General features: G+C 43.9%; 1 protein-coding gene across 1 annotated transcript in view; it reads right to left on the bottom strand.

The window, feature by feature from the left end:
• Positions 1 to 19304, bottom strand: part of xpo6 (exportin 6) — a 72535-nt gene that overhangs the window by 37398 nt on the left and 15833 nt on the right. Inside the window, exons 5-7 of the mRNA XM_084146148.1 lie at positions 19061 to 19220; positions 3670 to 3747; positions 2850 to 3366 (exon numbers count right to left, since the gene is read on the bottom strand). Of these exons, the coding sequence (XP_084002274.1) occupies positions 2850 to 3366; positions 3670 to 3747; positions 19061 to 19220 (755 nt within the window). The remainder of the gene's footprint in view (positions 1 to 2849; positions 3367 to 3669; positions 3748 to 19060; positions 19221 to 19304) is intronic.

Genomic DNA, 19304 nt, shown 5'->3' with positions numbered 1-19304 from the left:
ATTTGCGACCAAGGTTTAAACTTCCTGACTGATGTCTTGAGATGTTGCTTCAATATATCCACATAATTTTCCTTCCTCATGATGCCATCTATTTTGTGAAGTGCACCAGTACCTCCTGCAGCAAAGCATCCCCACAGCATGATGCTGCCACCCCTGTGCTTCACGGTTGGGATGGTGTCTTCGGCTTACAATTTCCCCCTTTTTCCTCCAATCATAACGATGGTCATTATGGCCAAACAGTTATATTTGTGTTTCATCAGACCAGAGGACATTTCTCCAAAAAGTACAATCTTTGTCCCCATGTGCAGTTGCAAACCGTAGTCTGGCTTTTTTATGGCGGATTTGGAGCAGTGGCTTCTTCCTTGCTGAGCGGCCTTACAGGTTATGTCGATATAGGACTTGTTTTACTGTGGATATAGATACTTTTGTACCTGTTTCCTCCAGCATCTTCACAAGGTCCTTTGCTGTTATGGGATTGATTTGCACTTTTCGCACCAAAGTACGTTCATCTCTAGGAGACAGAACGCGTCCCCTTCCTGAGCGGTATGACGGCTGCGTGGTCCCATGGTGTTTATACTTGCATACTATTGTTTGTACAGATGAACGTGGTACCTTCAGGCTTTTGGAAATTGCTCCCAGGGATGAACCAGACTTGTGGAGGTCTTGGCTGATTTCTTTAGATTTTCCCATGATGTCAAGCAAAGAGGCACTGAGTTTGAAGGTAGGCCTTGAAATACATCCACAGGTACACCTCCAATTGACTCAAATGATGTCAATTAGCCTATCAGAAGCTTCTAAAGCCATGACATCATTTTCTGGAATTTTCCAAGCTGTACAAAAGGCACAGTCAACTTAGTGTATGTAAACTTCTGACCCACTGGAATTGTGATTCAGTGAATTAAGTCAAATAATCTGTCTGTAAACAATTGTTGGAAAAAATACTTGTGTCATGCACAAAATAGATGACCTAACCGACTTACCAGTGGTTGAAAAACGAGTTTTAATGACTCCAACCTAAGTGTATGTAAACTTCCGACTTCAACTGTATAAAGCCTTTATTACAGCGGACTAAAAAGAGTTGCATGCATTTGTGAATTGCGGTTTATTTATTGTTTAGGCTAATTATTCAAAGCTTCCTTTGTTATTTAATTTTTAAACTAAAATGCTTGATTGCATTTCAAAACATAAATGTCCCGTATGCTGTGTGATGGCATGAACGAATTAATTCATGAATGATTGATTGATACAGTAGCCTATATAGTAATATATAGGCCTCAGTAAGTTACGGTATTAAGATTAAACAGGACACCCTCTTAGGCCTACAGCTCGATGGTGGCTATACAAGGCTACTATACAAAGCCTACTAATGATAACATTACTTATTTTATTATAATGATGATCATAATAACAATTGTAAATATAACAAGAAGAAGGAGAGCAAGAAAAATGAGATGATAGGAGCGAGGTGTCTCGTGCACCATGAAAGAAAGAAAAAAACATTGTGACTGCACGACTAAAGAAATCTCGGTTGACCAACAGCCTATCAACCAAACAATCGACCAGTCGACTAAATGGGGTCTGCCCTAATCAATACACCCACTCACTACAAAGATAAAGGCGTCCTTCTTAACTCCATTGCCAGAAAGGAAGGAAACTGCTCAGGGATTTCACCATGAGGCCAATGGCGACTTTAAAACAGTTAGAGTTCAATGGCTGTGATAGGAGAAAGCTGAGGATGGATCAACAACATTGTAGTTACATTACTCCACAATACTAACCTAATTGACAGAGTGAAATTAAGGAGCCTGTACAGAATAACAATATTGCAAAACATGCATCCTGTTTGCAACAAGGCATTTAAGTAATACTGCAATAAATGTGGCAAAGCAATTAACATTTTGTCCTGAGTACCTACCACTCTCCATATTTTCAAGCATAGTGGTGGCTGCATCATTTTTTTTATTTTATTAATTTTTTTAGTCATTTAGCAGACGCTCTTATCCAGAGCGACTTACAGTTAGTGAGTGCATACATTAGTTTTTATTTTTCATACTGGCCCCCCTTGGGAATCGAACCCACAACCCTGGCGTTTGCTCTACCAACTGAGCTACATCCCTGTCGGCCATTCCCTCCCCTACCCTGGACGACGCTGGGCCAATTGTGCGCCGCCCCATGGGTCTCCCGGTCGCGTTATGGGTATGCTTGTAATCGTTAAGGACTGGGGAGATTTTCAGGATAAAAAAAGCAATGGAATGGAGCCAAACACACTAGAGGAAAACCTGGTTCAGTCTGCTTTCCACCAGACACTGGAAGACTAATTTACCTTTCAGCAGGATAATAACCTAAAACACAAGGCCAAATCTACACTGGAGGTGCTTACCAAGAAGACAGTTGCCGAGTTACAGTTTTGACTTAAATCTGCTTGAAAATCTATGGCAAGACCTGAAAATGGTTGTCTAGCAATGATCAACAACCAATTTCACAGAGCTTGAAGAATGTTGAAAATAATAAAATGGGCAAATGTTGCACAATCCAGGTGTGGAAAGCTCTTAGACTTACCCAGAAAGACTCACAGCTGTAATCGCTGCCAAATGTGATTCTAACATGTATTGACTCGGGGGGGGGGGGGGGGGGGTTGAATACTTTTTCAATGAAGATTTACAAAATGTTTGAATCTTTCTTCCACTTTGACAGAGTATTTTGTGTAGATCGTTGAAAAAAAAAAGACAACTAAATCCATTTTAATCCCACTTTGTAACAACAAATGTGGAAAAAGTCAAGGGGTGTGAATACTTTCTGAAGGCACTGTATACCGTATGTGTTCTATTTAATTCCATGTGTGGGCCTACCTCTCGTCTAGTTCCTGCAGCTGGCTCTTGACGGTATGCGCGTTGTTCTCCCTTGTCAGCCTCTGTAGCAGGAAGAAGGTCTGCTGAAACATCCTCAGCAGGTACTCCTCAAAGTCCAGCGGCACACAGTTCTTGGACACCAGCTCATTGATGCATGTCATGGCCAGCACTCCCAGCCGCGACCTGTCCGCCTGCCCGCCGCTGCCTCCTCCCGTCTGATGCCCGGGCCGACCTCCGCCATTGGTAGGGGGAGCATGCTCACCATTGGACGAGGACGACGAGTAGATGGAAGGGGCCTTGGGCTTGACCCGCAGGTCACAGCCAAAACGGGCAAAGTGGAAGATAGAAGCGAGGAGGGAAGGGGTGATGCTGGTAGAAAGGGGGATCCAGCTGAATAGATGGGCCAGACACTCCAGAGCTAGGGAGCACAACTGTTCACTGTCATTGTCCAGTGCTGGGATGGGCTGGGATAGCAGCTTGGAGTACTGGGTGCCTTGCAATAGACTGCCCAGCAACTCTGCTTAAAGGGAAGGGGGACGAGGGCAAATGAGTGGCTGGGTTAACATAATCTCTCCCAGTCCTGCTCCCTCTCTCATATACACACACATTGTCATACAACCTTCACAAACACACTTAGCACAGTTGTCTCCTCTCCTCCCCAATTGTTCACTACCCTTGTAGATCTGAGATGACTGGGTGGGTGAAAGCAGTAGCATCGCCTACTTACAGCCAGTCTATCCAATCTAAATCAGATCCGTGAAGGGTGTGAACAACTTTCTGGAAGGAAAAGTGGCCCCTGATTTACAGCACACATTCTCACCGCTTTCTCCTGAGGTGGGAGAGGGAGGGGGGGTGGCAGCCGTAACACTGTGCTTATCCCAAATCGTCTCCAGGATACCTGCAGGGTAGAAATGTAGAGACAAGTGTTATTATGGATGTGCGCATATCACACCATTAGAACCCACAGAACAGAGTGAGCGGGGAGGGAGAAGAGGGGGGATAGTATACAGTGGGGAAAAAAGTATTTAGTCAGCCACCAATTCTGCAAGTTCTCCCACTTAAAAAGATGAGAGAGGCCTGTAATTTTCATAATAGGTACACGTCAACTATGACAGACAAAATGAGGAAAAAAAATCCAGAAAATCACATTGTAGTATTTTTAATGAATTTATTTGCAAATTATGGTGGAAAATAAGTATTTGGTCAATAACAAAAGTTTCTCAATACTTTGTTATATACCCTTTGTTGGCAATGACACAGGTCAAACGTTTTCTGTAAGTCTTCACAAGGTTTTCACACACTGTTGCTGGTATTTTGGCCCATTCCTCCATGCAGATCTCCTCTAGAGCAGTGATGTTTTGGGGCTGTCGCTGGGCAACACGGACTTTCAACTCCCTCCAAAGATTTTCTATGGGGTTGAGATCTGGAGACTGGCTAGGCCACTCCAGGACCTTGAAATGCCTCTTACGAAGCCACTCCTTCGTTGCCCGGGCGGTGTGTTTGGGATCATTGTCATGCTGAAAGACCCAGCCACGTTTCATCTTCAATGCCCTTGCTGATGGAAGGAGGTTTTCACTCAAAATCTCACGATACATGGCCCCATTCATTCTTTCCTTTACACGGATCAGTCGTCCTGGTCCCTTTGCAGAAAAACAGCCCCAAAGCATGATGTTTCCACCCCCATGCTTCACAGTAGGTATGGTGTTCTGTGGATGCAACTCACCATTCTTTGTCCTCCAAACACGACGAGTTGAGTTTTTACCAAAAAGTTCTATTTTGGTTTCATCTGACCATATGACATTCTCCCAATCCTCTTCTGGATCATCCAAATGCACTCTAGCAAACTTCAGACGGGCCTGGACATGTACTGGCTTAAGCAGGGGGACACGTCTTGCACTGCAGGATTTGAGTCCCTGGCGGCGTAGTGTGTTACTGATGGTAGGCTTCGTTACTTTGGTCCCAGCTCTCTGCAGGTCATTCACTAGGTCCCCCCGTGTGGTTCTGGGATTTTTGCTCACCGTTCTTGTGATCATTTTGACCCCACGGGGTGAGATCTTGCGTGGAGCCCCAGATCGAGGGAGATTATCAGTGGTCTTGTATGTCTTCCATTTCCTAATAATTGCTCCCACAGTTGATTTATTCAAACCAAGCTGCTTACCTATTGCAGATTCAGTCTTCCCAGCCTGGTGCAGGTCTACAATTTTGTTTCTGGTGTCCTTTGACAGCTCTTTGGTCTTGGCCATAGTGGAGTTTGGAGTGTGACTGTTTGAGGTTGTGGACAGGTGTCTTTTATACTGATAACAAGTTCAAACAGGTGCCATTAATACAGGTAATGAAGTTACAGGTCTGTGAGAGCCAGAAATCTTGCTTGTTTGTAGGTGACCAAATACTTATTTTCCACCATAATTTGCAAATAAATTCATTAAAAATCCTACAATGAGATTTTCTGGATTTTTTTCCCTCAATTTGTCTGTCATAGTTGACGTGTACCTATGATGAAAATTACAGGCCTCTCATCATTTTAAGTGGGAGAACTTGCACAATTGGTGGCTGACTAAATACTTTTTTCCCCCACTGTAGATGACTGGAGCAAAATTAGTGGAATGGTATCGAATACAGTATGTAATGGGGAAATGATACACACTAACAATTAAACGCAAACAATTCACACAATGAAGTTATGAAATAATTAACGTGCACAAATTGGCGGGAGAGAGCGCATTCTGGAGAGAGAAGTGCATTGTGCATCTGGGCGCTGCATGGTCAATTCGACGTCTGCATTGGCCATGCAGCATTTACAGTGATACGGTCTCTGCAAAAGTCAGGGCATTCATACTTCTTGCGCTTCACGGAGCAGTGCAGAGCTGTTGTGAAAGATGTTGTCAAGGAAGTGAGTTTGTGTTCATACAGGATGTACCGGCCCCACCTACCGTCAACCGATCATGTCAATGCGGAGCTATACAGAGCCCTCCGCATTGTTACAACACTTGGGAGGCGCATGGAGATGCGGTATGGAGCTCGATTTGGCCTCATCATGCCTACGGAGGCTCCGCAATTGCGTCACACCCTCCATATGGAGACACCGACCACATTTCGGATCAAGCATAAATTGGCTTTTAGTCTATGCCTCCGCAATGGATTAGTTGACTGAGATGAGCGCATTTAAAAAAAATATACAGTACCAGTCAAAAGTTTGGACAACTACTCATTCAAGGGTTTTTCTTTATTTGTACCATTTTCTACATTGTAGAATAATAGTGAAGACATCAAAACTATGAAATAACACACATGGAATCATGTAGTAACCAAAAAAGTGTTAAACAAATCAAAATGTATTTTATATCTGAGATTCTTCAAAGTAGCCACCCTTTGCCTTGATGACAGCTTTGCACACTCCTGGCATTCTCTCAACCAGCTTGATGAGGTAGTCACCTGGAATGCATTGTAAAAGTTAATTTGTGGAATTTCTTTCCTTCTTAATACGTTTGAGCCAATCAGTTGTGTTGTTGGTCTAAGGCACTGCATCGCAGTGCTAGCTGTGCCACTAGAGATCCTGGTTCGAATCCAGGCTCTGTCGTAGCCGGCCGCGACCGGGAGACCCATGGGGCGGCGCACAATTGGCCCAGCGTCGTCCAGGGTAGGTGAGGGAATGGCCGGCAGGGATGTAGCTTAGTTGGTAGAGCATGGCGTTTGCAACGCCAGGGTTGTTGGTTTGATTCCCATGGGGGGCCAATATGAAAAAATAAAAAATAATGTATGCACTCACTAACTAAGTCGCTCTGGATAAGAGCGTCTGCTTAATGACGTAAAATGTAAATAGGGGGGTATACAGAAGATAGCCCTATTTGGTAAAAGACCAAGTCCATATTATGGCAAGAACAGCTCAAATAAGCAAAGAGAAACGACAGTCCATCATTACTTTAAGACATGAAGGTCAGTCACTCCGTGAAAGTTTCTTCAAGTGCAGTCGCAAAAACCATCAAGCGCTATGATGAAACTGGCCCTCATGAGGACCACCACAGGAAAGGAAGACCCAGAGTTACCTCTGCTGCAGAGGATAAGTTCATTAGAGTTACCAGCCTCAGAAATTGCAGCCCAAATAAATGCTTCACAGAGTTCAAGTCACAGACACATCAACATCAACTGTTCAGAGGATACCGCGTGAATCAGGCCTTCATGGTCGAATTGCTGCAAAGAAACCACTACAAAAAGGACATCAATAATAAGAAGAGACTTGCTTTGGCCAAGAAACACGAGCAATGGACAAATCTGTCCTTTGGTCTGATGAGTCCAAATTTGAGATTCTTGGTTCAAACCGCCATGTCTTTGTGAGACGCAGAGTAGGTGAATGGATGATCTCCGCATGTGTGGTTCCCACCGTGAAGCATGGAGGAGGTGGTGGGATGGTGTGGGGGTGCTTTGCTGGTGACACTGCTGGTGATTTATTTAGAATTCAAGAAACACTTAACCAGCATGGCTACCACATCATTCTGCAGCGATACGCCATACCAACTGGTTTGCGCTTTTTATCTACATAGAAAATTCTTAGGTGGGCCGTCTAAGTGGTAATTTTCCGGATGGAAAAACTGTTTCAGTGTCAACTTAAACCACCAAAACCAGATAGAAAGCATGCAGACAGTTAGGATCACCACTTTATTTTAAGAATGTGAAATGTCAGAATAATAGTAGAGAGAATGATTTATTTCAGCTTTATTTATTCCATTACACTCCCAGTGGGTCAGAAGTTTACATACACTCAATTAGTATTTGGTAGCATTGCCTTTAAATTGTTTAACTTGGTTCAAAATGTTTCAGGTAGCCTTCCACTAGCTTCCCACAATAAGTTGGGTGAATTTTGGCCCATTCCTCCTGACAGAGCTGGTGTAACTGAGTCAGGTTTGTAGGCCTCCTTGCTCGCACACACCTTTTCAGTTCTGCCCACAAATGTTCTATAGGATTGAGGTCAGGGCTTTGTGATGGCCACTCCAATACCTTGACTTTGTTGTCCTTAAGCCATTTTGCCACAACTTTGGAAGTATGCTTGGGGTCATTGTCCATTTGGAAGACCCATTTGCGACCAAGCTTTAACTTCCTGACTGATGTCTTGAGATGTTGCTTCAATATATCCACATTATTTTCCTTCCACATGATGCCATCTATTTTGTGAAGTGCACCAGTCCCTCCTGCAGCAAAGCACCCCCACAGCATGATGCTGCCACCCCCGTGCTTCAAAGTTGGGATGGTGTTCTTCTGCGTTTTTTATGGTGGTTTTGGAGCAGTGGCTTCTTCCTTGCTGAGCGGCCTTTTAGGTTATGTCGATATAGGACTCGTTTTAGTGTGGATATAGATACGTTGTACCCGTTTCCTCCAGCATCTTCACAAGGTCCTTTGCTGTTGTTCTGGGATTGATTTGCACTTTTCGCACCAAAGTACGTTAATCTCTAGGAGACAGAACGCGTCTCCTTCCTGAGCGGTATGACGGCTGCGTGGTCCCATGGTGTTCATACTTGCGTCCTATTGTTTGTACAGATGAACACGGTACCTTCAGGCGTTTGGAAATTGCTCCCAAGGATGAACCAGACTTGTGGGGGTCTACAATTTTTTTTTCTTTTTTTTTCTCCATGATGTCAAGCAAAGAGGCACTGAGTTTTCAAGGTAGGCCTTGAAATACATCCACAGGTACAACTCCAATTGACTCAAATTATGTCAATTAGCCTATCAGAAGCTTCTAAAGCCATCATATTCTGGAATTTTCCAAGCTGTTTAAAGGCACAGTCAACTTAGTGTATGTAAACTTCTGACCCACTGGAATTGTGATACAGTGAATTATAAGTGAAATAATCAGTCTGTAAACAATTGTTGGAAAAAGTACTTGTGTCATGCACAAAGTAGATGTCCTAACCGACTTGCCAAAACATTAGTTTGTTAACAAGAAACTTGTGGAGTGGTTGAAAAACAAGTTAATGACTCAAGTGTATGTAAACTTCCGACTTCAACTGTATATATATATATATATTTTATAATACCACTGACAACTAACAATCAAATAAAAGCTAGAGTCAGGGAGAATATACAATTTTAAAAAACGGGCATTCAGGGCACATGCCCATTGCTTTTGTTATAATGTTTGAGCAGAGTTACATACCCTAGCTCAAGACCAAAAATGCAGAAACTAAAAAGTAGAATAAAATCATTCCAATCCCGATTAAAATCCAACAGCTGTTTAGCATATTGAATGGCTGGCTTTAGGACCATGCTGAGCATCGCTTGGGGAGAAGCTGCCTGCCTGCACCACTTTCTCTCACAAAAGAGCAGAGACAAAGTTTGCTTTGCCAGTCAGCCGTTTAGGTAGTGCGCCGATTGCTTTGAATTTGATGTCGGCATTTGAACTTGGCCTCGTAAGCCTCATGGCCAACTGTTTTATGGACCGGTTACTTTCACATTGATGTCGGCATAGGCTAGGGGTAAATTGAATTTGCCAAAATTAGCTATTAATTACTCGTGCCTATACATAAATATAAATAATTCAAAATACTTACCCAGAGAGCATGATTTGGCCACAGAGGATCATTAGATTCTTTTAAAAATTAGCTGTGGATTGTTTTAGGATCGCAATTTGGGCAGCGCGTCCGGCAAATAGCCAACCAAATAGCTGATTGTTGAGTTGCAGCGGTGAGTGAAAAGCAGTTAAATAGGCCTATAGCAATATTTCTAAATACACTGCTTAAAAAAATAAAGGGAACACTAACATAACACATCCTAGATCTGAATGAATGAAATAATCTTATTAAATCCTTTTTTCTTTACATAGTTGAATGTGCTGACAACAAATTCACACAAAAATTATCAATGGAAATCAAATTTATCAACCCATGGAGGTCTGGATTTGGAGTCACCCTCAAAATTAAAGTGGAAAACCACACTACAGGCTGATCCAACTTTGATGTAATGTCCTTAAAACAAGTCAAAATGAGGCTCAGTAGTGTGTGTGGCCTCCACGTGCCTGTATGACCTCCCTACAACGCCTGGGCATGCTCCTGATGAGGTGGCGGATGGTCTCCTGAGGGATCTCCTCCCAGACCTGGACTAAAGCATCCGCCAACTCCTGGACAGTCTGTGGTGCAACGTGGCGTTGGTGGATGGAGCGAGACATGATGTCCCAGATGTGCTCAATTGGATTCAGGTCTGGGGAACGGGCGGGCCAGTCCATAGCATCAATGCCTTCCTCTTGCAGGAACTGCTGACACACTCCAGCCACATGAGGTCTAGCATTGTCTTGCATTAGGAGGAACCCAGGGCCAACCACACCAGCATATGGTCTCACAAGGGGTCTGAGGATCTCATCTTGGAACCTAATGGCAGCCAGGCTACCTCTGGCGAGCACATGGAGGGCTGTGCGGCCCCCCAAAGAAATGCCACCCCACACCATGACTGACCCACCGCCAAACCGGTCATGCTGGAGGATGTTGTAGGCAGCAGAACGTTCTCCACGGCGTCTCCAGACTCTGTCACGTCTGTCACGTGCACAGTGTGAACCTGCTTTCATCTGTGAAGAGCACAGGGCGCCAGTGGCGAATTTGCCAATCTTGGTGTTCTCTGGCAAATGCCAAATGTCCTGCACGGTGTTGGGCTGTAAGCACAACCCCCACCTGTGGACGTCGGGCCCTCATACCACCCTCATGGAGTCTGTTTCTGACCGTTTGAGCAGACACAAGCACATTTGTGGCCTGCTGGAGGTCATTTTGCAGGGCTCTGGCAGTGCTCCTCCTGCTCCTCCTTGCACAAAGGCGGAGGTAGCAGTCCTGCTGTTGGGTTGTTGCCCTCCTACGGCCTCCTCCACGTCTCCTGATGTACTGGCCTGTCTCCTGGTAGCGCCTCCATGCTCTGGACACTACGCTGACAGACACAGCAAACCTTCTTGCCACAGCTCGCATTGATGTGCCATCCTGGATGAGCTGCACTACCTGAGCCACTTGTGTGGGTTGTAGACTCCGTCTCATGCTACCACTAGAGTGAAAGCACCGCCAGCATTCAAAAGTGACCAAAACATCAGCCAGGAAGCGTAGGAACTGAGAAGTGGTCTGTGGTCACCACCTGCAAAACCAGTCCTATATTGGGGGTGTCTTGCTAATTGCCTATAATTTCCACCTGTTGTCTATTCCATTTGCACAACAGCATGTGAAATGTATTGTCATTCAGTGTTGCTTCCTAAGTGGACAGTTTGATTTCACAGAAGTGTGATTGAGTTGGAGTTACATTGTGTTGTTTAAGTGTTCCCTTTGTTTTTTTGAGCAGTGTACAATCGTAGGACTAAAATAGTTTAGAAAGTAAATGGCTATTGCTGAAAAGAAAAGACAAAGAAAAGACTAACCTGTCTATAGTTATCAAATTGTTCAACTCCCAATTGACCTATATTACTGGCACCAGCGGAGAGCCATATCCCCTGTGAGTGTGCACATATTCACTGTCTTTATCATTCAAATCAGTACCACTATAACGTTTTTTTGGGGACAATAATGTCCTCCTTCAGGTTAGATGGATGTATTGTAAAATGTGTGTTTCTCCTTTTCGCAGGCCTAGATTAGATGGTTGCATTTAATACAAAGTCGTTTTTACTGATCTGTTTGTCAGTGTCAGCAGAGTAGGCTACTAACTTGTTGTATAAAGATAAAAATAAACTCATCTAGTACCGGGTCGGACCCCCCTTTGCCTCCAGAACAGCCTGAATTCTTCGGAGCATGGATGCTACAAGGTGTCAGAAATGTTCCACAGGGATGTTGATCCATGCTGACGCGACGGCTTAATGGAGTTGCTGCAGATTGGACGGCACATTCCATCTCATCCCAAAGATGCTCTATTGGGTTTGGTCAGCAACAATGTTCAGATACACTGTGGCATTCAATCGTAGCTAAATTGGCATCAAGTGACCTAACGTGTGACAGGAAAACATCATTCCTCACACCAGTACACCACCAGCCTGTACTGTTGACACCAGGCAGGATGGGTCCATGGACTCATGCTGCTTACGCCAAATCCTTACACTGCCATCAGCATGACCAGGCAATGTTTTTCCCGCACAACTGTTCAGTGTTGGTAATCGCGTGCCCACTGGAGCCGCTATTCTTGTTTTTAGCTGATAGAAGTGGAACCCAGTGTGGTCGTCTGCTGCAATAGTCCATCCGTGACAATGATTGACGTGTTCCGAGATGCCGTTCTGCGCCGTTATTTGTCTGTTTGTGGCCCGCCTGTTAGCTTGCACAATTCTTGCCATTCCCCTTTGACCTCTCTCATCAACTAGCCGTTTTCTCCAACAGGACTGTCGCTGACTGGATATTTGTTTGTTTGTCGCACCATTCTCGGTAAACCCTAGACACTATCGTGCATGAAAAGCCTGGTTGTTTCTGAGAAACTGTACACCTGGCACCGACGATCATACCACGCTCAAAGTCGCTTAGGTCACTAGTTTTACCCATTCGAACGTTCAATCGTACAGTAACTGAATGCCTCGATGCCTGTCTGCCTGTTTTATATAGCAAGCCATGGCCATGTGACTCACTATCTGTAGGAGCAATCCATTTGGTTGAACCTCATAAACTGGCCGGTGAGTTTGTTGCTTATGTTTCCAGTCATAGTGTATTAGAATTGCATGAAATGTGTTTATAAAATGCCACATTTTTCCCATGCAATGAAAGGAGTAGAACGGTCTCTGATTAGGCCTACTCAATCAATCAAATGTATTTATAAAGCCCTTTTTACATCAGCAGATGTCACAAAGTGCTATACAGAAACCCAGCCTAAAACCCCAAACAGCAAGCAATGCAGAATACTCTGTCCCTACGTGCTAAGGAAGGCATTGTTCAGAACTGTGTCTTGCTAACAGTGATTGAGTTAAATTAGTAGCCTAAATTATGACTATGCAATATACTCATCACATTAGGAATAGTAGCCTATATTACATTAGTCTGCAAATGCGATGATAGATGCATGTAATCTTTTATTATAAAGGTGCAATTTTATGGTGAAAAAATAGCTATGGATGTCAGCATTTGAAGTTTCACTGAACGTTTTACTGTTCCAAAAGTAAATGAGTCAATTTATTATATGTTTTAGTACCGGTTGACATTGTATATGCCGTTCCACAGACCTTTAAATCTTATATCGTGGTGATAACTAAATGTGTGGGGTCATTTTTGTTTGTTTTTGCTGTTCTCCAAATATCATTTTAGTTTTTTTTAACTGTGTAGAAATGCAGAAGGTGAGATTCAACTTCCCCACAACCCACTTTGCCATACCATTTAATTGTCATTTTATGTCAACAATCTACACAAAATACTCTGTCAAAGTGGAAGAAAAATTCGAACATTTGTGAGATAAAATAATAAAACAAAACACTAATATATCTTGATTAGATAAATATTCAACTCCCTGGGTCAAAACATGTTATAAATCACATTTGGCAGCGATTACAGCTGTGAGTCTTTCTGGGTAAATCTAAGAGTTTTCACACCTGGATTGCGCAACATTTGCCCATTATTCTTTTCAAAATTGTTCAAGCTTTGTCAAATTGGTTGTTAATCATTGCTAGACAACCATTTTCAGGTCTTTCCATAGATGATCAAGCAGATAAGTCAAAACTGTAACTCGGCCACTCAGGAACTTTCACGGTCTTCTTGGTAACAAATTCCAGTGTAGATTTGACCTTGTGTTTTAGGTTATTATCCTGCTGAAAGGTGAATTCATCTCCCAGTGACTGTTGGAAAGCAGATTGAACCAGGTTTTCCACTAGGAATTTGTCTGTGCTTAGTTCCATTCCGTTTCTTTTTTGTTCTGAAAAACTCTGCATAACAAGATGCAGCCACCACTATGCTTGAAATATTGTAGAATCGTACTCAGTAATGCGTTGTATTAGATTTTCCACAAACATAAAACTTTGTATTCAGGACAAAAAGTGAATTGCTTTGCCACATTTTTTGCAGTATTACTGTTGCGAACAGATGCATGTTTCGGAATATTTGTATTCTGAACAGGCTTCCTTCTTTCACTCTGTCAATTAGATTAATATTGTGGAGTAACTAATGTTGTTGATCCATCCTCAGTTTTCTCCTATCACAGCCATTAAACTAACTGTTTTAAAGTCACCATTGCCCTTATGGTGAAATCCCTGAGTGGTTTCCTTCCTCTGCGGCAACTGAGTTAGGAAGGACGTCTGTATCTTTGAAGTGACTGGGTGTATTTATACACCATCCAAAGTGTAATTAATAACTTCACCATGCTCAAAGGGATATTCAATGCCTGCTTTTTTTTTTTACCCATCTACCAATAGGTGCCCTTCTTTGCGAGGCATTGGAAAACCTCCCTGGTTTTTGTGGTTGAATCTGTTTGAAATGTACTGCTCGACTGAGGGACCTTACAGATAATTGTACGTGTGGGGTACAAAGATGAGGTAGTCATTCAAAAGTCATGTTAAACACTATTATTATTGCACACAGAGCGAGTCCATGCAACTTATTTTGTGACTTGTTAAACACATTTTTACTCCTGAACTTATTTAGGCTTGCCATAACAAAAAGGTGTTGAATACTTAGACTGAAGACATTTAAGCATTTCATTTTTTATTAATTTGTAAAAATTCCACTTTGACATGATGGGGTACTTTCTGAAGGCACTGTAACTGGAAGCATGCTATTGATAGAACCAAAGGATTATGTATTAGCAAGGATCACATCAAGCAAGGAGCATTTGAAATACACTGCAAAAAATAAATAAAATCTAAGTGCCATGGGAACAGACTGAGGTGTCAACACTTGTTAATGATAGCCAGCAAGAACTCATCTTCCTCTTGGACAAACGTGTTCAGTCAGCACAGACTGAACCCAAGAAAAGGTCAACTAATCCAACTGGCATTTAAGGGGGATCTTACAAGAAGATTTCAGGGAGAATGATCTATTACTCAGGAAGTTCAACAGAGCATGAAGGAGGCTGCAACTCTTCTGATTGAAGAAAATGGCGCCGGAGGAGATGGCTGCCGTTTTACGGACCCCTAACCAATTGTGCGATTGTATGTGTTTTTTCGCGTTATTTGTAATTTATTCTGTACATAATGTTTCTGCCACCAAAAAGAGCTTCTGGATATAAGGACAGCGATTACTCACCCCGTACTGGACGAAGATTTTTTCTTCAACGAGTCGGACGCGAAGGATATTCTACAGACACCCGACAAGGCCCAAATTCCCGTCACTCGCATGAGAAAGAGACGGAGATATCGTGGACGTTGGTCGGGGTGCTTTGTAAGGATCCGACAGCGAGCGAGTAAGCCGATGCTGGCACTAAGACTGCACTCAATGAGCTGTATAAGGCCATAAGCAAACAGGAAAACGCACATCCAGAGGCAGTGCCCCTAGTGGCCGGGGACTTTAATGCATGGTAACTTAAATCCATTCTACCTAATTTCTACCAGCATGTTAAAAGTGCAACCAGAGGAAAAAAACAACAACTTTAGACCACCTTTACTCCACACACAGAGACGCGTACAAAGCTCTCCCTCGCCCTACATTCACAAGGCCGCAGGGCCAGACGGATTACCAGGACGTGTACTCCGAGCATGCGCTGACCAACTGGCAAGTGTCTTCACTGACATTTTCAACATGTCCCTGACTGAGTCTGTAATACCAACATGTTTCAAGCAGATCACCATAGTCCCGGTGCCCAAGTACACTAAGATAACCTGTCTAAATGACTACCGACCCGTAGCACTGACGTCTGTAGCCATGAAGTGCTTTGAAAGGCTGGTCATGGCTCACAAACACCATTATCCCAGAAACCCTAGACCCACTCCAATTTGCATATCGTCCCTACAGATCCACAGATGATGCAATCTCTATTGCACTCCACACTGCCCTTTCCCACCTGGACAAGAGAAACACCTACGTGAGAATGCTATTCATTGACTACAGCTCAGCGTTCAACACCATAGTGCCCTCAAAGCTCATCACTAAGCTAAGGACCCTGGGACTAAACACCTCCCTCTGCAACTGGATCCTGGACTTCCTGACGGGCCGCCCCCAGGTGGTAAGGGTAGGTAACAACACATATGCCACGCTGATTCTCAACATGGGGGCCCCTCAATGTGTGCTCAGTTCCCTCCTGTACTCCCTGTTCACCCATGACTGCATGGCCAGGCACGACTCCAACACTATCATTAAGTTTGCCGACGACACAACAGTGGCAGGCCTGATCACCGACAATGATGAGACAGTCTATAGGGAGGAGGTCAGAGACCTGGCCGTGTGGTGCCAGGATAACAACCTCTCCCTCAACGTGAGCAAGACAAAGGAGATGATTGTGGACTACAGGAAAAAAAAAAAAGAGGACTGAGCACGCCCCCATTCTCATCGACAGGACTGTAGTGGAACAGGTTGAGAGCTTCAAGTTTCTTGGTGTCCACATCACCAACAAACTATCATGGTCCAAACACACCAAGACAGTCGTGAAGAGGGCCCGACAAAGCCTATTCCCCCTCAGGAGACTGAAAAGATTTGGCATGGGTCCTCAGATCCTCAAAAAGTTCTACAGCTGCACCATCGAGAGCATCCTGACTGGTTGCATCACTACCTGGTATGGCAACTGCTCGGCCTCCGACCGCAAGGCACTACAGAGGGTAGTGCGTACGGCCCAGTACATCACTGGGGCCAAGCATCCTGCCATCCAGGACCTCTATACCAGGCGGTGTCAGAGGAAGGCCCTAGTCATAGACTGTTCTCTCTGCTACCGCACGGCAAGCGGTACCGGAGCACCAAGTCTAGGTCCAAAAGGCTTATTAACAGCTTCTACCCCCAAGACATAAGACTCCTGAACAGCTAATCAAGGCTACCCAGACTATTTGCATTGTCTCCCCCACCCCCTCTTTTACGCTGCTGCTACTCTCTGTTTATTATCTATGTCACTTTAACTCTACCCACATGTACATATTACCTCAATTACCCTGTGCCACCGCACATTGACTCTGTACCGGTACCCCCTGTATATAGCCTCTCTACTGCCATTTTACTGCTGCTCTTTAATATATTTTTTAAACAATTTATTCTTAAAACTGCATTGTTGGTTAAGGGCTTGTAAGTAAACATTTCACTGTACGGTCTACACCTGTTGTATTCGGCGCATGTGGCAAATACAATTTGATTTGGTAAGAAACGATCTAACTGGTTGTGTTTGTTCAAAATCTTGGTGGTCAGAGGCGTCATTTTCAGCAAAAACCTAGGGTATGGAATGGCAAAATGACTTCTTTAGCCAGCCTGTTTTCATTGCCAAATCGGCCTTGCTTAGTGTGGTCAAAAGCATTCAACGATCTCGGCATTTGAACTTATGTTTATTGTTGTATAGCGTGATATAAGCAGAATTAAATATAATTCCAATGCAAGAACCCACATGACGCCCCTGGGTATAGCTACATGTTTCATCATGCTACTGCTTCTTGGTAGCGCATTGCTTTTCGTGATTGTAAATGAGAAATGTACGTACTGGAAATGTGTTAATGGTAGGCCAGCAATGCTTAATTGATTATGTGGGTGGGTCGAATTTGATGAACTCATGAGCTGCATAATTTTCCATGTTTGAAGTGGGCCTATAGGCCTATTGATAAGACCGCTGTGCATGGCTGCATCTCACTTTAGTAGGCTATGTTTTGGTAAATTCCATTTGCCTTTTGTTTACTGCGTTTGTTTACTGTTAATGTAAGTAGCATAAATAGCCTATAGTAGGCCTACCACTGTTTTGTTCTGTTCGCATTCATTCGTTCGCATTCGCAGTTGTGTCGGTATTCTAAGCCAATGGTCTCGGAGTTTCAGCATTTTAACTTTATGTTTGTGGTATAGCATGAAATTAGCAGAATTTAATATAATTCCAATTCCCCCAAAATTGTGCCCCCTAACCGATTTCAACTGCCCCTTTGTCACTTTATCCTGACGCCGGGTCTGTCTGCTTGGCTTGGTAAGTAACATTTACATTTACATTTTAGTCATTTAGCAGACGCTCTTATCCAGAGCGACTTACAGTTAGTGAATACATATTTTTTTATACTGGCCCCCCGTGGGAAACGAACCCACAACCCTGGCGTTGCAAACGCCATGCTCTATCAACTGAGCTACATCCCTGCCGGCCATTCCCTCCCCTACCCTGGACGACGCTGGGCCAATTGTGCGCCGCCCATGAGTCTCCCGGTCGCGGCCGGCTGCGACAGAGCCTGGATTCGAACCAGGATCTCTAGTGGCACAGTTAGCACTGCGATGCAGTGCCTTAGACCACTGCGCCACATCAACCAAATTGACGATTTCTACCCTCTTTGCATCAAATATGTATTCTGCTAAAACAAGTTAATAGAAAAAACGTTCATGGTGACAGCACTTCAAACAGCGGCCCAAAAAAGTAAAGACCCCCCCCCCCCAAGCTTTTGCACCTCCACTTTCAGACAAAGTCAGGCACCCATGATGGTTGTCACTAGTTACCACAGCCACAAAGTCATAAACCCTGCCTACTTCTACAATTTCTCTTCTTAAAATTTTATTTTAAAAACGTTAACCTTAATCACACTGCTAACCTTATGCCTAACCCTAAATCCTATGCAAAAAGCTAACCCCCCAAAAAAAATATTGACTTCGCGGCTGTGGTGACGGGGACTTGCTCTATGCTGGCTAATTAAGTTAAAGGGATACTTCATATTTATGTCTCTGCATCCAGTAAAAAGGAAGTTGCTAACTAGTGTTAGCGAAATTGCTTACTAGCATTAGCGCAATTACTGGAAGTCTATGGTATCTACTAGCATGCAGTCATTGCGCTAGTTAGCAATTGCGCGAACGCTGGTTAGCAACTTCCTTCAAACTGCACCCAGAGACATAAAAATGGTATCCACGAGTTCATCTGACCCTGGGGAAGTAGATACATGGCTTCATTGCCAAAATCCCGAAGAATCCCTTTAACATTAGGTTAGTGAACAATGTCAATGCGTTTTATAGAGAAAGCCATACTGCTTTAGCCATGGTACATTCTACTCAATTTTGGTTGACTAACATAAGAGCAGCCTAGTTTAATTTCTAAACTTTCGCCATCCGTGCCAAGTGGTGCCAACGTGCATGAACACTGGGAGCTGCTCCGCTTGGTGAACCGCCAGTGTTTCACCTCCCAATTTCCCATTGTAATGAATGGTTGAAGTTGCTCACCTGTCAGTAGTCCCAGCACCGTGGGGACCTGCTCCAGCAACAGTTTGCGCAGCTCGTCTTTCCGTGCCACGCTCAAATCCTCCCGCGGGCACGCCAGCTCCTCGGACGTGGTCTTGAGCAAAACCAGCCCCAGAGAAGCCATGGTAGGAGACTGGATCAGCTGCAGTAACACACACAGAACACACACATACTAGGTCCAAAAGGCTTCTTAACAGCTTCTACCCCCAAGTCATAAGACTCCTGA

Source organism: Coregonus lavaretus (genome assembly GCF_964263955.1).
Source record: "Coregonus lavaretus genome assembly, chromosome: 28".
Lineage (NCBI taxonomy): Eukaryota > Metazoa > Chordata > Actinopteri > Salmoniformes > Salmonidae > Coregonus > Coregonus lavaretus.
This window is presented reverse-complemented; position numbering and strand designations above follow the sequence as displayed.